The sequence below is a fragment of the Volvox carteri genome, assembly GCF_000143455.1.
Source record: "Volvox carteri f. nagariensis unplaced genomic scaffold VOLCAscaffold_12, whole genome shotgun sequence".
Classification (NCBI taxonomy): Eukaryota; Viridiplantae; Chlorophyta; class Chlorophyceae; order Chlamydomonadales; family Volvocaceae; genus Volvox; species Volvox carteri.
In genome coordinates this window covers 1,516,164-1,528,410 of record NW_003307555.1, presented here as the reverse complement: position 1 = coordinate 1,528,410, position 12,247 = coordinate 1,516,164, and the positions used below count along the sequence as shown (strand labels likewise).

Below are 12,247 nucleotides of genomic sequence, written 5' to 3'. Positions count from 1 at the left end.
GCCCTTGCTCCACATGCAGCCTGGTCAAGACGAAGGTCCCTTAGAAGAGTATTTCTATACTAATCGTATACATGATGATGTGAATGCCGTGGGTGAGGAGGATGCATCATCAGGTGAGGGTTCGGACACCGATGAGGATGATGGGCCTGCCAGGCCCATGATCCTCAGTGAGGACGCGAACTCCCGCCAGCTAGTGGCAGAGGTATACTTTTAGTTCGTCCACAAAACCGTTACATCACGTAAGAATCTGCTTCATCAGGCGGGGGTCACGTTCAGCGGACATCAGTACCTGCCCTACGTGCCGGGCTGAGAGCTCCGGCAAACCACTGTCTTGTCCGATCACCGTGGTGACGTGGGACCAGCCTATTGAATTGGAGGTTCCCGTTCACTAATGCGGAACCTGCCGGAAGCAGTTCAGCATCCGAACCACCGCAGTGGACTGCCTTCAGGACTCGAATGTTGTCTGGGACATCAGTGATCGACACGCCGGCAGCCCACCAGGGGCGGCAAGCAGCCAACCAAGGGGGCCGAGCAAGCAACAGGGGGTGGCCAGCGGGGGAACAGGGGCGGCCAGAGCCAACGCCTGGGAAGGGGCGCCAAGCTCGCGGCTTTGCTACAGAGACAGCGTGGGGGGTCTAACAGGAATCAGACCAAGTGAACTGAGGGTTAATCTAGGACTTCCTGTTTGGGGAGAGTGATGGGATACTGAATGGGTGCATACTGGATGATCCTGCTGCGTGTGTGTGCATGAAATGAGTGTTGATATGCCACAGGTACATCTCGCTGGTGAGTTGCCTGTTTATTTACAAGAAGCTGTGAACATTTCAAACAGCATGGTTGGGGAATGCATGACCTTGACTGACCACATGGCCTGGCCAGGGATCACACCTGAGGCTGAGTACGGCAATCATGAATGCAACTGGAATGCAGCCGTTCGGGCTGATTTTTTGCATACAGCCCCCAAATACCCTCACAAGGCCACGGCCCCAAGCGCGCGTCCAGATTCCGACATCGCCCAACCCAGGTTCCAGCGCCCGAGTGTCACCAGACCCCACCCGTGCAGCTGTCAGGCACCCTAGCGCCCCGGCCCAAAGTCAAGCGTTCGGGCTGACTTTTTTCGGACAGCCCCCAAATACCCTCACAAGGCCACGGCCCCAAGCGCGCGTCCAGATTCCGACATCGCCCAACCCAGGTTCCAGCGCCCGAGTGTCACCAGACCCCACCCGTGCAGCTGTCAGGCACCCTAGCGCCCCGGCCCAAAGTCAAGCGTTCGGGCTGACTTTTTTCGGACAGCCCCCAAATACCCTCACAAGGCCACGGCCCCAAGCGCGCGTCCAGATTCCGACATCGCCCAACCCAGGTTCCAGCGCCCGAGTGTCACCAGACCCCACCCGTGCAGCTGTCAGGCACCCTAGCGCCCCGATGATGCGACGTTCGGGCTGACTTTTTTACAGCCTCCGTCACTAGCTGGCGGGAGTTCGGGCCGTCAGGCCCATCATCCTTATCAATGTCCGAACCCTCACCCGATGATGCATCCTCCTCACCCACGGCATTCACATCATCATGTATACGATTAGTATAGAAATACTCTTCTAGGGATCTTCGTCTTGATCAGGCTGCATGTGGAGCAAGGGCACATGTTCTTTGGTGGCGGCGTTTTCCGCAGTTTCTTTCTGTGCCTTCGCTACTATTTCTGTCTTCTTAAGGGCAGGTTTTGTTTTCGATGGCTTCTGGGCTACGGGCAAGTAATTGTTGATACCGCTATACATGACAGCACAACTACGGCCCAGTATACTTGAATAACATTTCTTTATACTGGAGGACAGCACCGGGGTATGGATTACAGAGAAGGAACGGTTCGGGGAGTACGTTTTGAACCGTCGTTTATCATTACACCTAATAAGCTTGCAGCTTTTACAGCATCAGAACGTTTTGGAGCTGCTGAAAAAGTACCAAACAAAAATGCAAATTGTTGCGATTTTGACGGGGAGGGTTTACGTTCCCCGTGTGAGGCCTTGCGCCGTTCGTTTTGGGGTCCCCGTTCCATGACTCTCACGTGCACGGGGACCTCGCCATAGCTCTCTTTGTTGTTGTCGGGAAAAACAAACACAGCGACATTAATGTGCTTCTCCCCCTCCTGTCCCTCTTCCCTTTCCTCTTTCTTCTCTCCCTCCTCTCCCTCCTCTCCCGCGTCTCTCTCTGAAAGCTTTGCTCATTAATCTTGCGTAATCTTGCCCGTCTCTTCTTGCAGTTCTCGAATACATCGTTCTATATTTTATCAATAGTCCTTAACTTATTTCTCTTCTTTGCTTGCCGCTTCACGTTGCCATTTTTTCTGCCGCGGGCGTATGTCTGGTCGATTTGCGTCATGAGGACTTTTGTAACCGCTATGCTCGGCCACTACTTCTCACTGCACACCTTCCTGCAGAAGCCAGCTGGCTTCTGCGCTTTGCATGTTACCGTGTTTCCTCTCTTGCACCGCGCTTCAGCCCCGGCCGCAGCGCCACCTGTTAGGGTGTTCCTCCCGGATTTCGCAAAGAGAAATTGTGTCTCAGTCCGAGCATGCTCGTCCATTTCTCATCCAACATCTAGATTCTTGCCCACCTTTAGCTGAAGGAAACCAAACATCGCGACCTCAGTTCTTGAATACCTAGACGGTACTCGGGGGTTTGCAGGTTGGCTTGCATCTTTTGCCACTGTTGTAATACTGGTGGTTGCATGTCCTTCAGCAATGTGGCACTATCTTTTCTGGCCGTTGGCATCGTGTGCAGGTCAAGCAGTCCAGCTTGTTTCTGCTGTGAATAAGCGCTTGGGATCGAAGCCATCCGCAATTAGCCTGCACGCCCGCCGTCATGCGGGCGTTATCAGCGGTGCTGAAACCAAATCGTATGAACCTAATAGGCTAGCGCAACGCTGTGATCGTACAAGCGAGGAAACATTGCATTTTGTTAGAAGTGTTTTGATTGGTGAACAGCACACAAGCCGACGATTACGTGAGCCCGGCGGCCCCACATCCGTTCGGTCTTACCTGCCACGTAATTTGTCCAAAGGAGCTACAAGCAGAGTTATATTTACAGTATGTCAGGTTATTAAAATATGGCGACCCCAAACCCGTGTCATACAGCGTTTCCTGGGGTGCAAAATCCCAGTGGATCAAACCCTTCAAGGTATGTCATGCGTACATGTGAACATGCTTGCTTGCACTTATGCATTGGAGACAGTTCCCCACATGTAACTTTGTGCCCATGCAGGAGAAGCAACGCTGTGTATGTGTTTGCATCTGGTGTGTTATTATCACGTCTTTTTTGGAAAAGAACCGATCGGTGGACTCGGATCCCGTGAAACCCAGAATACTACAGTATACTACAGCCTCACGAGGACAACGGGTGGGTAACGGCACTAAGGGAGCGTTTGATGGATACTTCAAGGTGCGTCAAGTATGCGGGGGCTGGTATCGGCTGTCAAAGGAAGTGTGAGCTCCTGCCACGCCACCCAAGCATGAAAAGGCTTCACCGCCGTTCAGAAGATAATGTCAGGCCATTACCAGTTATGCTCACTGCTGACTCACTGTACGAGGCAGCACTGTCCAAGTCCCCAGACCAATGCCGCGCTCAGCATCCAGCCATGCCATGCTTGGACGGCGCCTGTACTGCGGTATCAGAAAACTGGACGGACCTGGGTTGTGAGGTGCAAGGCGAGGCACGCATTTCAGCACCTTTGGTAGACCTACATCATCGCGATGATGTATAGAATACGATCGTATTCTCTTTCCTGTGGAAGCGGGTTACAGCAGTCTCCCGCTATACACATGTGCTGTGTTGAAGCTACAATTATGTGATGCAACAGTTATGGAGTTCTGTAAACAGGGTTGGAGGAGAGTGGTCTTGCCATACCACAGCCGCCTAAATGAAGGGATTGACCTGCAAGCATGCAATGACATGAATTTTCGAGTGAATGAAGTACATGTTCGCCTCACTCCACTCTAACCATTCGGTGCAATCTAGCAATCCATGCCGGCGCAATCTGTTGTTGTAGAGCAATCATGGCCCGATTGCCCCGATGAGTACAACTCGTCTGTGCAGAATGCAAAAGACATGCATTGGGTCCAAAGTACAAGCCAAGACAGCGTGCACGTGTTCTCCACGTGACTGGTCGGCGTACCAGTTGCCCTTCCTCCAAAACATGCATGGCGACCAGATCATACGTACCAAGGGCGCAAAGCTGTTTCCTAACCTGGCCATTGGGGATGGAAAAACAGCAGCTCGAATTTCCATATGCTGAACGCTTCTGACCATTCTCGAAGTGCCCTTTGCAGGCTCATCAACCGACAGAGTGACAGGGCAAGAAGGCTCAAATTACCTTACTGGAGCGCTGGGGGTTACACGTCCGCCTTCAACATTGGGGCTGCCATGAACCGCCATGGCATCGGGGCGCACAACTCCCAGAGCATCCAGGTAGCGCCTGCGAATCCTTCAACAAAGAAACCGAATAGCTTGGGGCTCATTTTTGAACAGCCCTGCTTAACCTCTTGTGTGGGGGTGAATGCCTCTCCCCTCGCACCATTAACCTCAACCCGCATTGCCACTCACTCATAGCAGCATTTCAGGGAGTCCAGCGTGGGCCCTGTACTAGTAAAACCCCTCTTTCCTCACGGCGCATCCATAGCAGCTTCCGGTTGACCCAGCCAAATGCCACCTCGTTATCAATTTGAGGAAAACTTCTAGAATGCAGAATGAACCACCTTGGCCTTTCAGTTCTTATGGCGTAGTAGAGTGTGATTATGGTGTATGATGCCCTCTGGTGTTCACCGCTAGACCAGTATTCGAATGTGTGCAAATGGCCCAGAAGCCACCCACTCTGTAACACGAAGATTAGGAAGTATACTAAAAGACTAGGAAGTGCCTGAACAGGCAACAGACATCCTATAAGTGTTGTGCCTACACGCAGCAGAATTATCATACATTCGGACAGTAAAAAAATGCAGTAAAAAAATCCCTAACAAAGACAGTTCGTGTTTCTTGTCTGGTTAACGCACTTACTAACCGCCATTATTCCCTGCAGCTGCGTGCCTGCGTGGGTAAGGGTTCACTAAGACGGAGGAAACCCGGAAACCCTGGATAGACCCTACCCATTCCTAATTCAGTATGAGGCCATATTATGCTGAATACTCGGTTTGTGTGTGTGTGTGTGTGTGTGTGTGTGTGTGTGAGAGAGAGAGAGAGAGAGAGAGAGAGAGAGAGAGAGAGCGCGAGAGAGAGAGGTAGCGCCACCTACCCTCCCACCTTGCTGACCAACAGGCGAGTTTTTCAACAAGGAGGACTCCCGCTCATGTCCGGAGACCCGTCCACAAGAAGCGCTAGCTAGCTGGAGGGTCCGGGGCTGCCCGTGTGCGACACACACAAGACGAACATGCAATTGCACTGGCGCATTTGCCACATCCCACCTCCGATATGTATGTTCCTAGCCATATACCGCCGCTGCTTCCGTACAGCCCTCTCCCACCGCTACTTCCGCCGGTGCGCCATCCCTGTTCCCCAACATCGCCCCATTTGGAGTTAGCCTCGCGTACTATAATTCCGTCCTTCCAGCTGAACATCACTATCATCATCGAGGTTCACTGGCGCGATCCACAACAGCGTGTGCTGCTGCTGTACGCGTTGCGGATTATTATTGCGGCTTCGACATGCATACGCCTCATCCGAAAAAGCGCCTCATCCGCGAAAATTACCATGGAAAACTTTACGACGCAGCAACGCAGGTTCCGGACAATTCTGTAGAATGACACACGTAAAGGAGTGTAGCATGTCATCGGGGGCAATGTGTCCGTGCGTCAGTGAGTGACGGATGACTCGGCTTCCCTAAGCAGGGGAATATGTGCCTCCAGGTTTGCCTCACCCTCAGGAAAGCCCTTTCGACTGCACAGGTTTCCCACACGTACGGAAGCATTGGAACAATCAACCCGGGCGGTGGAGTGCACCGATACCGATCTGCAGTCGAGGCGGGGCACTCGTAGCTGTGTCATTCGCCCGGGGGAATTCGGGACAAGGGGCCAGACAGGGGGAATGCAGCTTAGGTATACAGAAACGCCAATGAGTCAGGTAGGGGTGAACGAGCTTGGCGGCAAGCACAACCCCCAGCAAGGCATTGAGAACCTCTTCAAAGTTCAACAAGGACGTCCGTTAATAAAAAGTGAGCTAGCTAGACTTCAGACTGGACGAATCGTGCGCAAACAATTGCCAGCCATATAACACATCGTAAAAGTAACCGCCGGACGTTACGTATGGCCTGGATGCTCAGGGTTGAAGCCGGGTTGCACGTGAGCTATTAGATGGATCCCCGGCTAAAACCACCGACAGCAGGCACAGCGGCGAGGAGAATGCGCTTGATTGCAGACCATGAGATAAACAAGGATATCTATGCACATAAGTAACAGCAAATGGCGCAATTGAACACCACAAACGAAATAAAGGTCTGGATCTTCATCCCTCGTCAACCCCTACGGTACTTAGGACTGTTTTGATTAAGCAGTGATATTCCTGGATAAAACACGATCAACTCCCGAACCTTAATTTGCAGTGTGTATAGGTTGACATACAGACTGCTATAGGTTTGGAAGGATGACCGACGCCACGGCATTCTACAAATATTCTATAAATTTTAAGAAATATAATCATCGGGTAAATGCTACTAAATCTATAATGTCGTGAGCTGCGAAACTGTGGGTTTCGGAGGCCCTTTATAACCTTGTCGGAACAAAGATCCCTTGCGAAAGCTGTTGGGATATGCAATAGACCACAAGTGTTAAATTTCGACGGGGTGCTTTTCTGATCTCATGTTTGTACCATAACTTCGGACGCGGAACATCTCAACTCTCCAACCTTCGTTAATTGTTAGATGCATTTTTACAAATGCGCACAGCAACAAACTTGCTTATCTTTTGTGCGCTATTGTGGCCTCTCCCAGGCAACCGTCAGGTCACAGCGTTGGAAGGTGCGAACGGGCTCACAGGGCTTTGGCCTGAAGAGCTACATTTCAATCCAATTTATTGGCTGTTGCAGATGTAATAGAAGAACAGCTTATTGGCTGGAAAGGCGAGACTTATAACGTCCAGGTGGGTAATGCTCGGCCCAGCACTGCTGTTGTGCTCATCCACGCAGAGCTCGCTCCGCATACCCTTTTATCGTGTATATCAACTAGTTTGGCAACGGCGTCGACTTCAAGCCCACCATCTGCCCCACAGCTCCCTCTCTCCACACTCCCCCACACCGCGGCAGAAATCGGCAACAAGTCCTGGCCCAGGAAGCGGTCCATGGGTTGAGACAGTATCCTGGATGCCCCGGGCCTTCGTCTACCACCAGTTTCTGACACCCGCGGAGTGCGACCACCTGATAGAGCTCGCGACGCCTAAGGTGTGGGAGATGTGGGCTGAGATACGGGGTGGGAGCAGATCTGGGGGGGCTCAGGATCCGCCCTTGGATCCGCTCCGCCCGCTCCGAGTAGCCACCCCAAACTCTTGTAGGGGGGAACTTAGGACACGACTAAACACACACACACACACACACACAAGGTGAAGTGGAAATGTGTGCACGCGGGTATGTGCACAAACACACACAGACACGCACTGACAGACAGACACACGAACACACAGTGGGGGAGGCGGAACTCTGGAGAAAGGGAGAGCCGTGTACATGTGTACCAATGTGCGTATGGTGGCGTGTTATGTCCCCCCGTGCTCCCCCGCGTCCCCCGGACATCCTCCTTTTACACACACACACATACACACACATACATACACATACATACACCTCTGGTTATTTCTCCCCCCCAACCACCGTATATACATCTGGTATCTGCTATATTGGTCAGTGGTTCGTCTTACCCCCTCCCCCTCCCTCTCCCCCTCACCTTCGCTCGTGGTTCGTCTTAACATACACCCCCTCTCTCTTAATAACCCCTGTCGTGACTGTTTGGAATGCCGCCCTCCGTGGTACTGAGGTCCCGCCCCACCGCCCCACCACCGCGCAACACGCCACCATTCCCCCCTTCCCCCGCAGCTGGAGCGCAGTATGGTTGTGGGCACTGATAGCGACCTGATTGACGACATCCGTACGAGCTTCTCAGCTAGCATTATGTACGTCATTATGTGGGGGGTTTGGTAGTGGTGTTGAGTTTGGCGATGGAGAGGAAAGGAGGAATGGACCCGTCGTTCCGTTCTGGTTGGTTGGTTAGCTTTATAGTTGGTTGGTTGGTTCCGAACTCCACATCTAGGACGGATGATGGTGGTTGTGGGGGAAGTGGGTGAATCGGTGGGTGTTGGGGGGGAAAGAGAGTTAGGCGGGGCTGTGTAAGGGGGGAAAAGCAGGTAGGGTTTTTCCGTTACCTAAAGCTGACGTGTATACGAGCCTACCACATGCATGCAACTGCCAACGGGTGACCCTAGAAAGGGATCCCGCCTCATGCCCACTATCACCCGGACTGTCGTACTGTCGTACAGGTACGGCGAGACCTCGATTGTGTCGAGCATTGAGGAGCGTATAGCCCGGTGGACGGTGCGTGTGTGTGTGGCATGTGAGGGGTGTGTGGACAAATGTGTTTTGGCCACGTCGGGCCCTTCCGAGGGAGAGGCACCGGGGGGGGGATGATGGGGTGGGCAGGAGGATTGTGGGGTGGGGAGGGTGCGGCCGAATCCAAAGTCCTGATCTAAGCTTTTCAGGTGCTGCCAGCCTTCAGAGGGGGGAAACACGGAGAACAGTATTCTCTGGTCTCACCACCATCATCATCATCATCATGATGCAGAACGGCTGACTTTCATGCGGAACGGCTGACTTCATGGAACTGAACCTGATGTATTTCCGTACATCCGAAACACAGCTTCCCTCCCTAGCTGCCAAACCCCCTCAGGCGGCCCCCCCAAGGCCAGGCAGCAGCTGACAGACCTGCCCGCCTGACGGCCTCAGTCTCCTGCAGCACCCGCATCCCCCAAAACACACATACACACGCTTACCCGACCTCCACGCAACTCCCCTTCCCTGGGATCCGGATCTGATTCCCAATGCTCCCTTGTTTATACGTATGTATGTATGCATGTATTCAGCATCTTCCCGTCCGACATCAAGAGCCCATGGAGGTACGGCAATGCAACCATAGGAGGGGGCGAGGTCAGGGAAGTGGGAAGGGGGGGAATCGGGAGGTGGTCTGTCTTCCCCCTAACCCCCACCCCACACACACATGCACTAATGTGGGCTGTCCATGTACGCAGTATGTCTGTTACGATGCGGTTTATGGGGGGCAAGGGAATGGGGGGGACAAAGGGAGGGGGGAGGGGGGGAAGAGGGAGGAAGGGGGAGGGGAGTGGAGAGGTGAAGAGAGGGGGAGGGGGAGGGGGGAGGGGAGGGTTATAGGTTGTGGCACGGAAAATTAGGGAGGAGAAAGAGGTATAAGGGCGAAGATGTGCACGGGGGAAAGGGGTAGCCGGGGAGCAGGATGAAATTCGTAATGCAATGGTGGAAATACACATACACACATACACATACACACACGCGCCCACTGATCCGCGGAGGGGGTCTCTTATGAGGGGCGTCGCGTGCCGGTGCTATCGTTTCGGGGGCGGGGACTGCTGCTCCCCGGGTTCTAAGTTTTACCCCCTTTTCCCCAAACGACCGCCCGCCCCCCCGCTGCAACCAGGTGCTCCGGTACGTCAACGGTCAAAAGTACGACGCCCAGTAAGTAGTAACGTACGACATCATAAGCTTGGAAATTTTCATAGTCCCTTGTGCTGCACGGTTCCCCTCCTGACGCTTAACCCCCCCCAGACACACAAACACACACGCGTTGGGGTATGCGGTTAGGTGCCCCTGGCCAGCGTCAGGCCCGGATCGATATGTAACAGACACACCCACACACCTACACTCATAGACAGAGACACCCCTGCCTCCGCTGTCTCGACGATCTATTTGCATGCGTCTTGCCTTCGTACTCCTGCCTGTATGTATGTTGTTACAGGGTGGTTAACTTCGCCAGCGGCCCCCTTTCCCGGGGCAGTCCCTGCTCTCCCCTGCTAGAGGGGCACCCTAATCCGTCACCCCATCCGACTTCAGAATGTATTCGTTGGGTTCGGCAACTCACCACCAGCATCCAACCAAATCTAGCGGATCAACGGCGCATCAACTTAGTTCCTGGTCAGCTCGCAAGTTGATATTATCACGTCCTACACCGTCCATAAGATGGGGGGCCACCTCCCATTTCATCACTCCTCAAACACCCGAGGAGCCGGCAGGCGGATTTGAACCCGGGTCGACTGGGTCAACTGTATGTATGTATGTACTCCTGCCTGGGAATTTCACAGCCCCTGACATCCATACTTCCTATCTTCGCTTCGCCGCCTTCTCCCCCCGTCATCATCCCCTCCTACCCCCTCCTACCCCGTCCCTCCCACCCGCCCCCCACCCCCAGCTGGGACTGGTTTGATGATAATGAGGTGGCCAAGGCGGGGGGCAGCAACCGCATGGCCACTGTCCTCATGTATCTTTCAGGTGGGCGGGAGGAGGGGGGTGAGGGGAGGGGGTGGGGGAGATGAACCACGTGAACGAGCGAAGCTGATGCCAAGGATAGACTGATACGCCAAGGCATAGCTTACCAGTCGACGGTTGTGAAGAAGCCGTCCTCGCGATGATGTAGTCATGACGATAGCGGAAAATCGCCTACCTAGCCCACAAGTCTAAAAAGAATGCTGAAGGAAAGCAGGGGGTGGCCAGGGGCAGGGAGGCATAGCATGGCGAGCAGCACTGCACATCCCTTTGCCTGCTACAGCGACTGCTACAGCGACTGCTACAACTACTGCTACTGGGGGTAAGCATGGCCCAGCACTGTTCAATTGACTCTCGAGCTCCCGTGTCCTCCATTACCGCCCCTCATTGCTGCTGTTAAGGGCTCAGCGCGCCAGACACCTACCTACCTACCTACCTGCCCACCTAGCGGTGATCAGTTCCATCGCTACAGGACTTATATGTAACGACATGATCTTCTCATACTCAGACACACAGACAGACATATAGACATACATACATACAGAGACATGTGTATGTGGTGGCATGTCAAGGTGCGGTGTGTCACCGTCGTCTCTTCGAAGTGCCGCTTGGTGCAATATGGTGGTGATGGTGCTTTAGCGGCGTTGATGACTCCTGGTGTTACCGCTGCGGCGGCGGCGGCGATGCGTCCGCTTGGTGGTGTCGTATGCAGCATGTGAACAGGAGGGGGCGGCGTTATACAGCCTGTGTGGTGGACTACCCCGGGGAATTGGGGGTGGGTGAGCAAAAAGCTCCATGACCTACATTAATTACATTGCGAGCTGTAGCGTGGTGCCAAACAAAGTACTATTATAATAGCGCGCACAAGTCGTTGGGGCCTCCCCCTCCCTAACCCCCCTCTCCCGTCCGCTGGTGCTGCTGGCACTGGTAACAATGTGGCTGCGTCTGTGGTTTTTGATGTTGTTGTTGCTGCTGCTGCTGTTAATGTTAAGCCTCTTATTATTCCCTCCTCCTCCTCGTCTGCAGATGTAGATCCTGCAGCAGGCGGGGAGACCGCCCTCCCTCTGGCTGAACCCCTGGACCCGCACAAGCAGTCGGTGGATGGCCAGGGGTACTCGCAGTGCGCTGCCAGGATGGGCATATCGATAAGGCCCAGGAAAGGTGCGAGGGTGTTTGTCTGTATGTATATGTATATGTACGTGTGTATGTATGTAGGTAGGTTTGTGCGGTGTATCTGCTTTCTGTTGTATGTATGTATGTGCGTATGCATGTTCCCAGCCACGCCGTGTTGCGGAAAGGGGGGCGGGGGTGGTCACCTCCGGGGCGTCTCCCCGGGGCCAACGTCCGGCCAGGTACCAGTTTCCAGCCGCCATGTCCTCAACCCCATCAACACCAATACAACCATGAACCCTATAACCACCACCGCAACCACCACAACCACGCCCTCGCAGGCGACGTGTTGCTGTTCTGGGACATGGATCCCGCGGGGCTCATTCCCGACCGCCACGCGCTGCACGCCAGCTGTCCGACATTCTCCGGAACCAAGTGGACAGCCACAAAGTGGATCCACAACAAGCCGTACAGATGAGGAATTTGAGGGTAATGGTGTGATGCAGTGATCCGCCGAGCTAGTGGCTTACATCGCCAGTGGACGATGCCGTACCGTGTACAGTATTCATGTCTATTTAGAGAGTTCGTTTGCGTCGGCTGCATGAAAGACA

At 53.8% G+C, this 12,247-nt stretch overlaps 1 protein-coding gene across 1 annotated transcript; it reads left to right on the top strand.

Annotated features, from left to right (window-relative positions):
• Positions 1-6,908: 6,908 nt before the first annotated feature.
• Positions 6,909-12,114, top strand: VOLCADRAFT_89416 (uncharacterized protein; the record flags this gene model as incomplete). Its single annotated transcript, XM_002949037.1, has 9 exons — positions 6,909-6,990; positions 7,059-7,111; positions 7,275-7,409; positions 8,055-8,131; positions 8,495-8,549; positions 9,685-9,722; positions 10,453-10,532; positions 11,553-11,687; positions 11,978-12,114. The coding sequence occupies 9 exons, from the start codon at positions 6,909-6,911 to the stop codon at positions 12,112-12,114; spliced, it is 792 nt and encodes a 263-aa protein (XP_002949083.1).
• Positions 12,115-12,247: the final 133 nt, after the last annotated feature.